Source organism: Camponotus floridanus, unplaced genomic scaffold (assembly GCF_003227725.1).
Source record: "Camponotus floridanus strain SB8 unplaced genomic scaffold, Cflo_v7.5 scaffold157, whole genome shotgun sequence".
Lineage (NCBI taxonomy): Eukaryota > Metazoa > Arthropoda > Insecta > Hymenoptera > Formicidae > Camponotus > Camponotus floridanus.
In genome coordinates this window covers 10,534-28,427 of record NW_020229278.1, presented here as the reverse complement: position 1 = coordinate 28,427, position 17,894 = coordinate 10,534, and the positions used below count along the sequence as shown (strand labels likewise).

Here is a 17,894-nt window from a genome sequence, read left to right as displayed (position 1 = left end):
AATATATTTATTATAATATATTTATTGTGAGAATTGTGTAACGAGCTATTTGCTACTAAAATACAAGAAGTATTAATAAAAACTTATTTTGTGCAATTGTGATTATTTATTTATCTTATTAACTATTTCTTATTATCGCATTTACAGGATTCGATTTATTTTTATATATTATAATAAGAAAAATCATAATATATAAGTATTAGATATAATCGTGTAAATTCACTTCATGTACTAACTAGAAGAAAAAGGTAGCAAGTAGCCCGGCTAGCTCAGTCGGTAGAGCATGAGACTCTTAATCTCAGGGTCGTGGGTTCGAGCCCCACGTTGGGCGAGTTTACTTTTTAGTCTTCTTCAAGATAATTTTTTTTAGTAATAAATCAATCTATTAAATATCTATATAAAAATATGTTGTAATTAAATTTTTATTTTTATTAAAAATAAAAAAATCGCGAGAAAAGATATTTTAAAAAAGATAAACGAATATTTCGCTGAGTGTATGTTATAAAATTTGACAAAGAATTGTCAAACAATACATAAAATTATTGAATACTTATATATATAGGAAAAAAAAGAATCTTGAGAAGCAAAAAAGTACATCTAGCAGAACGTGGTTTCGATCCACGGACCTCTGGGTTATGGGCCCAGCACGCTTCCACTGCGCCACTCTGCTTGTTGTCTAAACCCTTTTTAAAGTTTCACATAATAAATGTTTCGGTAAAAAATATAGAATAATCATAATTTATTTCTATAATTTTTAATTTTAATTCAATGCAATTAAATTATAATATATATTATAATATATATTATAATTATAATATATATTATATATCCACAAAATATATAAATATGAAAATATATAAAATAATAAACCATATAATAATTTTATCTTCCTGTGTGTGCGCATGTGTGTGTATAGCAATTGTTATATTAATTTATATTAATGTAGCAATTGCAAATAAAGAAATAAAGCGTGTATGTGTGTGTGAGACAATTATTTCTTTTTTATCTTCTATATATTTTAGAATAATTTTAAAGCATATCATTATTTACTTGTTTGACAACTAATTTAAATGCCACACATTAAATTAATTATATTTATATTATTCTATTTATTACTTATATTATTCCATTATTTATTTAAAAACTGCATGTTTTAATTTTTTTCTTGTTTACAGGTACATGTAGAAAACAGGAACATATAGTCGCTCTATTCCCATTCATAGAGAGACAATGCAGCTGAAAAGCGATCGTTTGTCAAACAGGTCTCAGCAAGTCTCGGGTAACGTGCACTTCAATATAAATCACCAGTTCGTCTTGTGACTCAGCCCGGTGAGGCAGCAGAGCTATAAACGTGATTCAACAGGCACGAACCTGTGCGTTCTAGTCGCCGACCGGGAATGCCTAATGGTTCTCCGGATGCCACGTCTGCATTGTACGACACGTGCGAATACGGAACAATCGATAAACAGACGTTAATGCAATCACGGAGGAGGTCACGCGTACGTCATATCGGAGGCTACATTTTTTCGCAACGTTCTGCGTCATATTGAAAAATGTATAAATGTATGAAAATTTATCATATTTGATTCACGCTCGAAAGCCTAGCGTTTTATACCATATTTGTAAAGCATAAGAGATAAGCGCACAGGAATTTAAGTGTCGGTAAGTTAAATTTTTGATAACGCGGAAAAACATTTCGTTGGCAATCATCGCGAGTATGTTTCCGCGAATCGTGTTGTCATGAATAAACATGCAAGTCGTTTTTGTACGCGTCTATCATACTGAAATCTAATTCCATCGAGATTATAACAGCATTGTTGAAGTTTTCGAGCGATCTAATTTCGCGCGCCTTGAGCAAATCTTTGAATCAATGAGAGAAATTGAACAATTGGAAATTGGTTATAATTTGATCTATATTATAATCGCGTTCATTCAATCGTCACGCGATTACGAGTTATTAAAATTAAATTAAAGAATAATGCGAATAAAGTCTAGAATAGTGACATAATTCACGCTAATTTTAAGAATTAACTTCTAAAAATATATGCTCGGGAAATAAGCCACATTGTACAGAGTGTGTGAAGTTAGCCCTCCTTTTTTTGAAAATTATAATTTTAAACCTTGTTCCAGATTGTTCTAGATATGTATCACATTGTTCCAAAGCGATATCTATAGCGATAAAAAAATGTTTGATTTGAGAAAAATGGGGGGCCACCAAAAAAAAATTTTTTTCGTTTTATTAAAGAACTGGTTTGAATAAAATAACAATACATTGGAACAATGTGGTACATACCTAAAACAATCTGGAACAAGTTTCAAAATTATAATTATAATTATAATTATTATAAAATAATTATAATTATAATTATTATTTTTTTACAATATATTTTATTATAATTATTTTTTCAAATAAAGGGGAGCTAACTTCACGCACTCCACTGTACAGTGCTGCAGAATCCTTTCTTCACAACTTCATCGACAAAGCATAGATGGCGGTGCCGGCATCGTTTATTGCGGGAAATCAAATAAACGGGCCTTCGGAGTATCGATTTGCGCTTCGGAGCTAATCTAAACTCGTCTCTATACGAGAATCTGAAAAAAGGCATTCTTCTTTCGAATTAATTATATCGTTTCATTTTCCTTTTCAGTTCTTTCTCCGTCACGACCGAACTCTTACTCGCAGCCTCAAGTAGCAGACATGACTGTTCGCGGAACGGATAGCGGCGACCATTTTCGAGAAGGTGACGCAATCGATGACACATCTCGACGACGTAGGTCGTCGTGCGTCAACTTCAATCGAGCATACGGAGCATAGATTTTTCCGGATGCGCAATCTCCAGCCGCCGAGATCGAAGTCCGCTTCGCGGATCGGCGGAATCCGGATTCCCTCGAGAGTATCGGCTCGCCGATACTTCCGCGGACTTTAGTCCGCTCGTAGGTCGGGCGAAAGTCGCCAGCTGGTGAGAGCTATTTTGAACGGCGACGTTGCCACGTCTGCCTCTCGTCGTCTTGCGATCGAACAAGTTCAAACACGTGCCCCCGTGTTTTGCTCGCTCGGCGTGGAGATAACCGCGAGGCGAAACGACGCGGCTCTTTTCATCTCCGGCTCTCGTCTTTCCTGGGCTTTTTACGCGCCGGTCCCCAGTCGTCAATGAGGTCGCCGTTGCGCTGAAATTTCTGTCCCATTCCCTTCGCAACCGCGCCAAGTACCGTTGAAAACCGAAGGGCCGCGTAAACCTGCGACAAACATATATATATATATATATATAATATATAATATATATATATATATATATATATATATACACATATACAAACATCAGTATACGATGTATTTCGCGCGATAAAAAATATCAAATCTTAATTCGGATGCTTAATTCGAGACGCATCGTGTATAAAATATCGGTGCGATTTCGAATCGCGCGACTCTGGACAATTTTTCCAGATGCGTCATTCCCGGTCGCAATCGGCTGAGCTGGACAAGAAATCAGGTTGCTGCTCGCGGCAACAGCGGCAGAGGGCAAGAGGAAATGCGGCAACGTAGCGCGACTGCGTGAGCGGAGATGCGCGGCATGAATAGCACCGACATCTGACAGGCCACCGCGTCGACGAGGGGGGATGGCGGGAAGGGGGCGCGGTGGCTTGACGTGGGGCGACGAGAGAAGGAAGGAGCGGTGAGGAGGGAGGGGTAGAGTTTGTCGACTGGCGAGTGCGCGCGGAGGGAGGAACGCGGAGAAAAGTTTCCGCAGCGGTGGGGATGTTGCCGAAGGTGCGACGCGACGACGGGGACAGGGGAGGCCCGCCGCCGGCTGGTCACAGCCGTAACATAACCAAGGTAATGTTACTGGAGGAGAGCTGCCGCCCGTGGGGACCCTTTTGAAAATCTTAGTAAAACGCTCCGTTTTTCTCCAGGCTTCGAACGCGGCTCTTAAGCGCCGATTCTAATTTCCCTCTTCCCCTTTAAACGATAAAAAAAGGTAAAAGGTCGACCCACTTGGTGCTCTTGTTTCTAAAAAAAGCGAATTTATGTTTATGCACAAGTATGTGGAAAAGAAGGAAAGATGAATGTAGAGAGTGCAAATTATTATCTTGAAGTCTTTAGGTTTTGATATTTCCCGACACGTTTGTTTTCCAACGCGAGTTTTCATCCGAAAATCGAGTCGCGGGAGAATCCAACGAGTCGGATAAATGAGGGAAAAAAATGAATTTGAACTTATCGATAGGTGAGAGGGTCCCCTCGAGGGGCGACGCGCCTCGACGATGATTCGAAATAAAGATGAGAAGCCACGCTTAATCGGTAGATAAACAATTATCGCGGGTAAATCGATTTCGAGCGAGATAAATTATTCCGCGTTTTCTCCTTGAAACAAATCGACAATTTATATACACGTCGGTTCTCTCGAACAGAGATTAGCGACGTTATAAATATTGCGAACTTTATTTTTCCTTTTACGCGCCTCTCATTTTCAAAATTTTGTCGTTATTTAACGCGAGTATAAAAAAAAAAAAAGAAGGAAAAGTTTGTCTCTCGAGATACCTCGTGTTTGTCACGTACACGTGCTTTTCGAAACGTCAAAATAAATTCCGCCCGCGTCGTCCCTTTATATACATCGTTGTAAACGAAGTCTAACGTCCGCGAACTTCACAAACTTCAGAAACGCGCTCTTATCTCCTTATTTATCTTCGGTGCAGAGCGCATTTCTAACTCGCTGTCTTACTGCGACCAATTAGAGGTCTCGCTAGTGGGGGGAGGAAGCACGTGGCAACCGAGTAATTGGACGTAATGAGAAAGCAAACTGGAAGTGTACATATCGTTGACACGGGCTCGAGAGAGGCCTAAGGCATCCGCATCTCGCGCTTTCGATTTACCCTCGATCAACATCCCTTTCAAGGCTCCGCGACGAAACGCTTTTAAAACCGAGCGCTATTACGCTTATCCTTCGCCAACCCGATGCCCGATTGTTTCCTTACAAACGCGATTCCCTCTCGCCCGCGATAAGAGGCGCGGGGCGGAGATCACTTGGTAATGACAGATCGCGATCGCCGTGTTCGAAAACACGCGCGTGCATTCCAAAATCTTCCGATCCTCCGAAAGAAACGTCAGCCGCGCTCGTATCGGTGAAATCGCACTCGACGAGTGGGGATGGGGGACGCGGGGAGGGGGGACGCGCGTCCGCGCGCGCGAGGTCGGCCGGGCGGGGAAGGGGGAAAGGAGACTCCCCTCGCGCGTCCCTCGGCGGCTCGAGTCGCCCCCCTCTCCACGCGCCGCCCTCGTCGTCGACCGCAACGTCACCGTTCCCCGCTCTCACGGACCGTGCGGCGCGCGCGGACCTGCCCAGTAAATGCGAGGCTTCCGTTCGGTGTTTGTTGTACGTACGCGCCAGTGAGAGAGGGTGTTCGGGTTACACGGTAACGTCGTACGCGAGACTGTAGAGTCTGCGTACGTGTATCTCGGCGACGTCTCGTTCGTCGTTTATTGTGCGTTGGATCGTTCCTCCGGGTCGTCGTCATGCCGCTCAGTATCGGTGTTAATCTGCGGGTGACCGGCCACTGTAATCAGGGCGGGCGCAAATACATGGAGGACATGTTCTGCGTGGCGTTCCAGCCGACACCGGACGACAAGGATCTCGAGTACGCGTTCTTCGGGATATTCGATGGCCACGGTGGCGGGGAGGCCGCGACCTTCGCCAAGGAACATCTCATGGACAGCATCGTGAAGCAGAAGAACTTTTGGAGCGATCGGGACGAGGACGTGCTGCGGGCGATCAGGGACGGATACATGAACACGCATTACGCGATGTGGCGGGAGCTCGGTACGGAGATTGTTTTCGTTGACGTTTACGCGCGCGCGAAACGACCTTTCGGAGCCGTCGACGGGGTCACCCGCGACGACGGCTCCGTCGACGATTTCTGTCATCGTCCCGCGTATTTCCCCCCCCCCCCACCATCGCGACTAGGCCTGATTAGGTTAGGGGTTTAGGTTATGTAACCTCTTGAGCTAACCTGGAAATTTGAGTTTCGAGGAGCGGTGGGATAAATGATGCGACGTCCTCTTGCGTTTGCCTCATCGCGCGCGCGCGTGACCGATATCCCGCGTTCTCGGCGACCTTGATCGCTAGAAATGTAACTCTTTGTGTAGTATCTTGACCTGGTGTTTTTTTTTTTTTCAAATAGATAAATGGCCAAGAACCGCATCCGGATTGCCGTCCACGGCTGGGACAACTGCCAGCATAGCATTCATACGGAAAGGCAAGATTTACATAGGCCACGTGGGAGATTCCGCTATTATACTAGGCTATCAGATGGAGGGTGATCCTCAATGGCGAGCGAAAGCTTTGACGAAAGATCACAAACCGGAGAGCGGGCCAGAAATGACACGGATACAAGAGTCGGGAGGAAAAGTAGTTAGTAAATCCGGCGTCCCAAGAGTTGTATGGAATCGACCTCGTATAGGACATAAAGGTCCAGTTCGAAGATCTACTCACATGGACGAAATCCCATTTCTCGCGGTAGCCAGATCTTTGGGTAAGTATATGGAGCATCTGTTCAATAAGTATTTCGGGCCGATGTCAAAGAATGAAAAATTTGTTTTAGGTGATTTATGGAGTTATAATTCTGAATTAAACACTTTTGTCGTCTCTCCCGAACCAGATGTCAAAGTTATTCCAGTTGATGTCAAATCACATCGCTGTCTCATTTTTGGTACCGATGGCTTGTGGAATATGTTATCGCCACAAGCTGCGGTAGCAATTGTTCAAGCCACCGACAGGCACAATGAGAAACATTTAATAGCATCTCAGCAGACTGGCAATGGTGTAGGTTTTTTTATTATATTATTAATTTTATACAGTTATAAAATGTCAAAATATATTAATATATATTAAATGTTATAAAAAATTATATTGATATATAATAAGAAATTATATGGATAATATATATAATAAGAAATTATATTGATAATTGATATAAACAAATTTTTTTCGACAGGCTGATTTACAAATGTGGATAAATCCTTCAAAAAGTCTTGTGGATCGTGCATTAGAGAGGTGGTCATCAACTAGATTACGGGCAGATAACACTAGTGTTGTAACATTAATGTTAGATCCATCAGGACCATGTCGTAGTGAGGTATATATATATATATATAAATTTTTTTAGTATTTTGAAAATAATTTACATCTTATGATACATGTATGAAAACTTTATGATAGAATTAAAATTAAATGTTTTTACTTTATTAAACTTGGAGTAAAACAAATATGTGCAGAATATTATTTATAAAATTGTTAATACTTTAGTTATAACATTTGTTTTGTTTTATTAAAGGTATTGTTTAATCAAAAGAAGGATCGCGTTATACATCATGGAACACATGCAACTACAACGATGATACCCGAAAACATCGAGAAAGCCAATTCGAAAATAATATCACCGTGCATGCCAATATTACCGCCAAGCATTTCCACAAATCTTGACATTTCTACGAATCCTGACATTGATGCCAAACAACCGGACTCGTCAAATGGAAGTGAGGAAGTCGTCGATCCGATGTTGCAACCGCAGACAGTTTCGCTTTCTGAAGAATCAACTTCACCAGAGATTGATGTCTCCTCAGAATTACAAGACACTATGAAGGACAAAAATATCGAGACTGCTGATATCGGCGAGAGTATCCAGGTTGCCGAAATCTCCTCTAGCCAAATGCCAGAAGAAATTGGAGAAGCGGAAAATAAGATAGCGGATAAAACTATTCTTGATAAATTAGAAAATTTCGAAAACGAAAAAAAGCAAATAGTTGAACAGCACGAAAACGAGAAGGCGAAAATTGATAACACGCAAATTCCGATTCAATCAAATTTAAAATCGAATAAGCCTGAACTTAAGGAACTTGTAGACGAAGCTTGTGGAGTATCTAACGTGACGCGACAAAATACATTTTCTGATACAAAAGAGGAGGCAATCCAACCCGCTCCTCTTTTAAGCAGATTACGCCGAAGTGGAGGTATTGTTCCTGTTAAAAGCAAAAGTTTCGATAACGGCGAAGTGAGAAATAATGTATTGAACGGATCGAGGCACAAGCAACAGCACTCTTTATTTCCCGCCGCGAGGACGGACGTTAGAACGATAAAGCGTCGGCACAGTTTAAACTCCTCACAGACTCAGAATGTTTTCATGCCGACTCCGGACCCAAAAACTTATGTGAGTGTAAAATCACGATACAGTAGAGTATCGAAATCATCCGTTGCGGGAAATGCGTCAGTGGATGAGACAACGAAGAATACATCAAAACTAAAAGCAGATACTAGTTGCAAACGCAGGCACAGTACGATCACGCAAGTATCAGTCGCGTCGACTGGAGTTGAAAATGAATGCACGCAACAAGAACCGTGTGCAAAGAGGAGGACACGTTCCGAGGACCGACGGCAGAATCCTACAGACGAGAACGATCCGGCCAATCAAACGATGGAAAATGCGAGTGGTCGATTAAGTTGGCCCACATCGGACGGACGACCGGATTCAACATTATCATTGAACACGACGACACTTTCTTCGTCGTTTCAACGTAGAAATTTAGCAAAGAAGGCCACACCTGTTAAAACTATTAGAAGGCCATCCATCAACGGTTCGAAACTACAACAACTGAGAGGTAGTTTTCTACGGGATTGGGATCAAGGTAGGAGCAATCGAGCGAACAATTGTAACGACAGAAGGACATTAAATAGGACAGTATCAATCATCGGCCCTACAGATACAACGATGCCACAGCGATGGTTAAGGTTGGTTCAACTAATTATGCTTTTTTGTTTCAAACATTTTTGCGTATATTTAAATAAAGTCAAGCAATTTTATAAAACTGTCATAAATATTGTATTGTTCATTATTTCATATTGAAGATTATATAATAATTGCAATTAAGTGAGACAGATCGTTAGAGATAGATATATTTCATAAATATGTTTAATAAACTTATATCAGACATTGCTACTTTCTATTTTATATAGATCAGATACAATGGCAGCAACACCTGTAAAAACACTACGTTCGCGTAATGTAGATATCGTAGGTAACACGATATCTGCACAGTTGGTTCACCAGTATGGAGTGGTAAAGCAAAATCGATTACCCTTACCGAACAAGTTGAAGCAGTCTGCAAATGGTGGATCGTTACAATCTAGTAGGGTCAGGTCTTCCTCGTTGTCATCCAATAAACTTAAACAAGCGAATAGTAACAATGGAAGTGTGAGTACTTGCGCGACCATTAATCCGTCGACCACAAGTTCCACTTCTGGTATAGCTAAGAGGGTCAAATCACCATACAATCCCAGTGCTCGATCATTGAGCACGCGATCTCGCATTAAACGTCTTGGAAAGTAAAGTAACGTTTATAGTTTTCTTTTATGCGAATTAGATAATTTTTAGGGTATGATGCATTCTTACCCTTATTTTCTTTAATTGCAAATTATGTTATTATGATATAAAATTTAATTTTTGCGTACATATATGTCTCTCTTCAAAACTTCTTCACTTTTATTTTTGAAGTTTTGCATGCTTTTTCTCTTTCAATATATTTACCATGATTGGAGGGGGCTTGAGCTTTATAATTAATGTTAATATTTTGTTCTTACATACATAGAACACACGTAGAATTAAATCAGGTGTAAAATAATTATTTGTGTACAATTATTTAGGTACATTTTAAAATTTATTATGCTATATGCAAATTCTCATATTTCTTCGTGACACAACTATTGTTTTATCATTTATTACCATTATGTATTATTTTTATTGTTACTGAAATGATTTCTGTTCTTTCCTGTTCTTTTTTGTGAGCTCTTTCACATTCGTATCTACTTTCTTTTATAAAACATTAGATATCCTATTGGAAATAAATTGCTGTGCTCTCCCATTGTTTATGAAATATCATTATTCCTTTTATAAAAAATATATATATTTTAAATGAATTACATAATAGATTGAACTAGTCTCTTGAGATGGTATTCAGAATTTTTTGTATAGCTTACAAAAAAAGACGTACTTTTGCAATTTTTAAAAGCAAATTACATTCTTATTTTTTTAATGAATATTAAATGCAAATTTTCAATTTTTTTGTGTTTAAGTTAAATAAATGATATCTAAAAAAATACACAGTTATCAGATGTTATTGTAAGTCATATATTCTACAGAAATGAAATTTATTATATAAAAATATGGACCCTGTTTTTTCTTATACTTTCTGATATTTGATGAACTTACTAAATATTGCTGTAGGACAAAATATGAAAGTATAATATAGATATCTGCATAAAGTAGCTTGACAATAAGAAGGATGCAAATAAAGACACGGGCTTGTATGCATATCCCATATGCACATTCATTTGCGCATTTTCAGTGATAACTATTGTTTATGATCGTTACATTAAAGAATGAAACGGCCACATTAACCGCTAACTAACGCTAAATATGGAGTATGAATGCGGCCCATAGCTATACATACACGTGTATTTATAGAAATAGTTTTTTCTCCCCAATTAATTCCTTTTAATGATCATAGTCTTTGATGGCGAAAAGAATTCCTATGCGATTAAGTCAAGAGCACCATACTTAGAATGTAATTAAGCATTAAACTGTTTTCTAGTATGTAGATTATATAATCATATACTGATCTGCCTTGGCCGAATACAGAGTGGTCACTGAATAATTGGAAATACAATTATAATAAAAATTGTGTAAAATATCTAATTAGCAGTTCTTAATTATTTGTGAAAAGACATGCCGATATATACATTTACAGATAAAAAAATATTTTGAAGAATTAATTGATATATGAAAGAAATTTTTTTGCGGATCAACATGTTGAAATTATATTGCATTTTGAACACAATTTTGAATAGAGACCATTCTGTATGAAGTATCAAACACCTGTTTATGTGCGATACAAAGATCTCTATTACAAATTAAAAGAAATATATAAAGAATGAATAAGATGACTAAGGGAAATCAAGTTTTTTTAGTACATTCAGTACATTGTACAACAATTATGTTTTAAAAATTATGTTTTAAATGTAAACAAATACCATCATACTAGTGATCTAACAATGATTAAGTTACCCAGGGGAAAGACACAGAACTTATAAATACATTAATATATCAGAATTTTATGTATATATAATAATAATGTACAATCTTCTTTTCAATCAGCCTTTTATTATTATTTTATCTTGCGCAAAATGTTCACAAAAAATAAGAAAGAAGGTAATTCAGGATAAATATCATTTGATTTTTCTGTCATTTATTATAAAGAAATTAGTGATGTGTAAAAAAATTACGTAACGCTTGTTACAACTTTGCATTTCGTATTTCTTTATATTTTATTGATAATAAAAATCCATTATTTAATGTTGGTTTATATACGAATATATATTATATTTCCTGTCTTATCTGAATTATACTTTCACATATTGAAGAAATAATATATACAAAATAATTTGTGACAAGAATTATAATAAATGAAAAAAAATACATTTAAGTTTTGAATGTAGAAAGTTTTTAGGATTTATACATTTTTAAAGAAAAGAAAAAAAGGGAAAAATATGACAGAATGAGATTGAATTAAATTGATAAAATACAAATATATATATATATATATATATATATATATATATATATGTATGTATGTATGTGTGTGTGTGTGTGGCTGTGTGTGTGCATATTTATCAATATCGATTATTTAATTGGCTTTCAAAGCTAATTCAATTTTTTGTAGATAAGTTTGTGCAGATAATACATATTTAAAATATATCGTTTCGAACTATGTAAGGAAAAATACTATTTATAGAATGCGTAGTGTAAATTGTAATCTATATCAAAGACAAAAAGAGAGAGAAAAAGAATTAACATGTGCCTATAATAGTTACCACTTACAAGTATAAAAAAATTTTATTCGTGCACAAAAGAAAGTTCTTTTTTTGAAATAAATTGAAGGGCAGAGGAACAAATTATAGAGACAGAGACAAGGTGAAAGATATAACGAAACTGTTAGTGCAACTAATGGTGAATATCTATTTTAAGTATATTTTCTTCTTTGGCGCATATACATGCCCATAAATTTCATAATACATGTAAATATAAAATTAATAGATGTACATATATTATGAGTATATATATATATTATAGATATATTATAGATATAGGTGTAGATCAATTTTAGATGATTGTGCTTGCAAATGAGAAAAAAATAATGATAAAAAGAAGAAAGAGAGACGCAATCTCAATAAATAGCGTTCATCGTCTATTGACAAGTTACGCAAGAAACAGTCTAAGTAAAGATCGAAATCTACTTTCTGTACTCGTAGATTTATCATTTGTTACATTGTGGAGATAGTGATATCAAGTATTTTTTAAGAAAATATGCAAAGAAATTTATGGCGCAAATGAGGTGAGGCGAAAGTGTTAGCGAATAATGTTATAACAATTTATCTCAAGTTAAAAGAAAATCGCATGCAGACCAGATTTCTGAATGATAAATTTCTTGAACAAATGAGATTTTTTGAACAAATGTGTGATTATGCGCGTGCGCCACGTGCATTTATAAAATCTGTATATTTTAATTAAATAAATTGAAATACAGATCACCTGTTATTAAACTTATATTTTGCGACATTTATTGTAATGTAATTATCTCGGCGATAATATTCTAATTTATTATTATTATATTTCAATACTTTTTAGTGAGTTAAATGTTTAATTTTCTAATGAGTTATTTATTAAATATAATTAAATCATTAAGAACATGTTGTATATGTATTTCATCTGTAATTTTATTAACAATTTCCCGATTTTTTCCAAGATTAATATTTAAATTTAGAATGAGTTTTAATATTAATTAAACTTATTTTTAAACATGTATAATTCTAAATTTCTATATATATATATATATATTTATTTATAAAAATTCTTATTTAATTTATTATAATTTTAGCTATACACGTTTCAACTAATAAAAATAAATATTTTATAAAATGAATTAATATAAGATTATTGGAAAATTCATTATTATACGTATTTGAACTCATGATTTAATTAAAATTAGTGAGAAAAGTCCGCCAATGTTCATCCTATTGTTGGATATCAAACTTTGTTTAATGTTACCATCTGCAAGTACTTTCTCGTCGATGGCAGTGTAGAATTATATGTATCAGAGAGAAAAACGAGAGATGTCATGGTCCGCTTCTAGGTGATCCCTGAAAGCGATGCATCTTCTATAAACATGAACATGAACTACGAAGCCAATATCTACAAATGTTCTTAATGGATAACACACTTTCGGGTTGTGTTCCATACTACGTGCACGAAATGTCAATAGCACAAATGTTCTAACGCAAAACGTTTGTATATATTAAATAAACTTCTAATATAAATAAATTTTGGGTGTACTCTCTCTCTTTCTATCAAGTATAATTAGTTAATAAAATATTTTACCCGATTTTATTATATATTAATCACACATCATCCATCATCACCATCGCCATTACTACGTAAATTTAATATTACAGTTTTATCGCAACAATTCATCATTGAAAATAAATGATAACACAAAAAATATTCTAATTTATTTCTAAATATTAAATACTATAAATATTAAAATTAAAATAAAAAATTGGCTTAAATAATAATAATTAAAAATTAATTAAACAATTGATAACTAAGAGCCAGTAAAAGGCGTAATAATTGGAGCACAAGAAAAAACCTCTCTTTCTTTTAATTATTAATATATTTCAAATTATTAGTATATTTCAAATTACTCGTTACAATACATGCAATAAACACGAACGTTTCGAGTTCACATTTTAATCCGCCTTCAACGTGACATTAATATTACACGTTAGAAAATATTGGACAATAACACATGAAATTATATAAATCATCAAATGCAGATAGTATTTTGTTATATCTGCATGTCGATTATGAAACGATTTGTATAGTTTCATATTCTATTGTCTAATATTTTCTAATATGTAATATAATGATACGCCGTTAAATTTCTTTTCTATAGATACGATCGCGATCAACATCGGAAAATTATTTATTATAATAATATGATTAATTAATTTTTATAAATAACACATAATTAATATTTATATATACCGCGACGAAAATTCTCGAATCGTATATTTCATAATTTATTCATTTAATCAACTAAGAATTATAGTAAAGAAATCTAAAATAATAAATTATTATTTCGATATGAAATCGATTTTTACGAGCACATTATTTCAAAGCAAATTATTTCTTTAATATTTATAGATATTGATAGAGTTGAATATAATATATCTGCGACGTTTGATCGTTTTATTTTTCAATCATTGAAATATAATTCGAATTGTGAAAACACACACTAAAACAATTGAATCTAATTGAATATAAGTATGTTAAAGTACGTAAAATATTTCGATGACGAACGGACAATAACATTTTGGCGACGTAAACAATAGGGCGCTAATGTATACGTGCCACGATTATTATTCGCACAGTGATATTTGAGCAAAGATAGTGATACGAAATATTTTGTATATTATCGAATTAATAATTATTTTAGCTGTTATTTTTTAGCTGTTATATGAAAAAATAATAATTTTAAATACATTTGAATAATAAAGTAGTGAGAAACGCTTCGAATATTATAATTTTCTTACTAAACACGATTACGATTAGTATCGAAACATAATTTGCTTTAAATATTAATAAAAATTAATTAACAATATGAAACAGTATCGCAACCATAAATCTTTATCGAATTGTAATGCTTCATTACCACGATTAAAAATTGAAACAAGGGATATATAAAAAAGGATAAGAGAATTAATTATGTAATGATCTTTCGATCATTGCTGTTAATTATAATATTTCTTTACCAGTATGGAAATTAAATATATTTCAAACAATGCTTTAAATTTTCTCAATCCTTGTTAATTAAACAATATACAATTTAATCGAGAATCGATTAAATTATAGAAATCCAAAATATTAAATAATCGCTTCGATCGTTGTTTTTATGGACATTAATTATTATTTTAATATTTAGAGTAACAGATATATTTCATCCGTATTATCTTATCGTTCTACTTGATAATGTAAATATAATTTGGATTGTGAGAGAACACGAAATAAAACAATCGAATTATAGATGCAAATAATTAACATAACGAAAGATTCCGTAATAAATTGTTTAATAAATAATCAATTTTAATCAATTAATTAAGATACTTTATTAATTTAATATTCTGTTAGGGTATATTTTATAATATATAAAATATTTTAACAATAAATTATCGATAACACGATGTTCGACTTGACAATGTAAAATATAAACAGTAGCGCGCTGTGTTATTACTTTGTCATCATTCGCACGGTGACTCGCGAGTAATAAAGTAGTGGTGAGAAACGCTTCGTATAAACTAATTATTTTACTAAACACGATTACAATTAGTATCGAAACATAATTTGCTTTAAATATTAATAAAAATTAATTAATTGAAAATTAATTAACGACAACTTTAAAACTGTATTTTATCGCAACGATAAAATTTTATTGAATTGCAAATATTTATTACTGCTAAAAATTGGAACAGGAGATACAAAAGGCCATAAAAAAATTAATTATGTTACGAACTTTCGATTAATTAATAATTATTATAATATTTTTTAACAATATTAGAATTAAATATATTTCGACCAATGCTTAAAATTTTCTCAATCCTTGTTAATTAAACAATATACAATTACAACAATATGCAATTCAATCGAGAATCGAATGAATGATTATCCAAAATATTAAATCATCACTTCGATCGTTGCGATCTTTCCGGACAATAATTATTATTTTAATACTTAGAATCACAGATATATTTTATGCGTGCTACTTTATCGTTCTACTTAACAATCTAAATATAATTTGGATTATAAGAGAACACAAAGTAAAACAATCGAATTATAGATGCAAATAATTAGCATAACGAAAGGCTTCGTGAAACTGTTTAATAAGTAATCAATTTTAATCAATAAATTGTTTTATAGTATATAAAATATTTCGACAACGAATTATCAATAACATTATGTTCGATTTGATGACGTAAACAATAGCGTGTTACTGTTTGTACGTTACGGTTTTGCTCATTTGTTCGGTGACATTCGAACAGTAAAATAACGATGGGAAATGCTTCGTATGTTAATTAATTGTTTAATAAATAATCGTTTAATTAATCTATAAATTGAAAAACTTTTACAATTTAATATTTTCATGCATAACAGTATATGTTATAATACGTAAAATATTTCGGCAACGAATTATCGATAACATGGTGTTCGACTTTGGCAATATAAACAATAGCGCGCTATTGTTAATACGTTATGGCTTTATTATATTCGCATGGTGACACTCCAGTGATAAAGTAGTGGTGCAAAACGCTTCGCATATTGTCAAATTTTTTTTCTAAACACGATTACGATTAGTATCGAAACATAATTTGATATAATTAATAATAATTAAAAATAAATTAACTTATGGTAAACGTTATGAAAGTGTATCGCAACGATAAATCTTTATCGAATCGCAATCATTAATTACTGCGAATAAAAATTGAAAAAGGGAACATAAAAGGGATAAAGAAATTAATTTATTAACTTTTTATTATGATCTTTCGATTATTGATACTTATTATAATAATTTCTCTAATGATACTTATTAGAATTATAAATAAATTTCAACCAAATGCTTTAAATTTTTTTAATCGGCAATCATTCGTAGAATATTTCAACGATGAATTATAACAGTAATATAGTATAAGTCGGGCTTGGCGATGTAAACAATATCGTGGTAATGTTTATGACTTACGATCATTCGCATAGTAACCTTGAACAATAAAGTGACGTTCCATATATTATCAAATTCTTTCTCTACATAGTAAATCTTGGCGATGTAAACAGTACCGCGGTATTGTCCTTAACTTACGATCATTCGCTCAGTGGCTCTTGAGCAGTGAAGTAGTGATGTGAGACGTTTCATATATTATCAAATTCTTTCACTAAACACAATTACAAATGCAACGAGAAATTTTTCGTGAATGAGTAAGTGCAACGAGGAATTCAAATGAATGCAACGAGGATTGAAGTGCCACGAGGACAAAGTGAAACAAAAGAAAAAAAGAAGGTCTTGGAAATGGATGGATCAATAAGATATGATGTAAGTCATTAATATTTTAATTATTTATCACATTCATTATTTATTATATTGTTACGTCCCCGCGTCCCATCCTCCTAGATATATTCACCACCTATTGAATTCTTTCGGCGGGAAGTCTGTCGACGGAAGAAGATCATTTCTAAATTTATATAGTATATTAATTATATATTATATTATATATAAAATTATATATAATATAATATAACCCTCCCATGGGGTACACCTTGTCGCGGTGGGAGGGCTTAGTACTTGGATGGTGCCTTGAGGTTTATGTTAAATTTTTCAATTTATAATAAATCTCAAGGTGCCTGAATAGAAAGCTAAGTACCCTTTCGCGTCGTCGGTGCCGTCAACGTGTCGCGGACGGCAAACACTTCGTCAACGCATCGCGTTTTCGCGTTGTAGTATTCTCGCGTCATCGCGTTTTCGCGGAAATTTTGGACTTTTTCATATAAAATCCCAATTTCATTTATTGTTACGAGTCTCTACTTCCGATGCCAACTAACTGGGATGTTTCGAGTTTGCACACGTTGTTATACACTCGCGCTTCGTGCTTCGTGCTTCGTCAAATGATTCGGCCCAAATTAGTTAGAACTCGATCGATTGCTCGGAATGGTCGTCAATGGGTCCCTTCTCTTTGCTCGTCTACTCTACA

The 17,894-nt window shown here is 34.3% G+C and overlaps 1 protein-coding gene and 2 non-coding genes across 4 annotated transcripts; 2 read left to right on the top strand and 1 right to left on the bottom strand.

Moving 5' to 3' along the window:
- Positions 1 to 258: 258 nt before the first annotated feature.
- On the top strand, positions 259 to 331 carry Trnak-cuu. Its single transcript has one exon. It is a non-coding gene; the product is annotated as a tRNA-Lys (tRNA).
- A 267-nt stretch (positions 332 to 598) lies between these two features.
- Trnam-cau lies at positions 599 to 670 on the bottom strand. The gene has a single exon. It is a non-coding gene; the product is annotated as a tRNA-Met (tRNA).
- Positions 671 to 3,352: 2,682 nt separating this feature from the next.
- Positions 3,353 to 9,910, top strand: LOC105252439. 2 transcript variants are annotated; one of them, XM_011259800.3, is made up of 6 exons: positions 3,353 to 3,835; positions 6,175 to 6,525; positions 6,595 to 6,815; positions 6,988 to 7,128; positions 7,327 to 8,777; positions 9,003 to 9,910. In XM_011259800.3, exons 2-6 carry the CDS (start codon positions 6,303 to 6,305, stop codon positions 9,373 to 9,375), a joined length of 2,409 nt encoding a protein of 802 aa, XP_011258102.1. In that variant the 5' UTR covers positions 3,353 to 3,835; positions 6,175 to 6,302; the 3' UTR covers positions 9,376 to 9,910. The 2 variants fall into 2 exon arrangements, with proteins under 2 accessions (XP_011258102.1, XP_011258095.1); XM_011259793.3 differs by lacking the exon at positions 3,353 to 3,835 and adding an exon at positions 5,259 to 5,813.
- The last annotated feature ends 7,984 nt before the right edge of the window (positions 9,911 to 17,894 follow it).

Bases quoted from the DNA above. Each gene is read 5' to 3' on its own strand.
- LOC105252439 (XM_011259793.3), top strand. From the start codon at position 5,510: ATGCCGCTCAGTATCGGTGTTAATCTGCGGGTGACCGGCCACTGTAAT. The intron at 6,526-6,594 runs GTAAGTATATGG...AATTTGTTTTAG, and splicing joins CGCGGTAGCCAGATCTTTGG to GTGATTTATGGAGTTATAAT. The intron at 8,778-9,002 runs GTTGGTTCAACT...TATTTTATATAG, and splicing joins ATGCCACAGCGATGGTTAAG to ATCAGATACAATGGCAGCAA.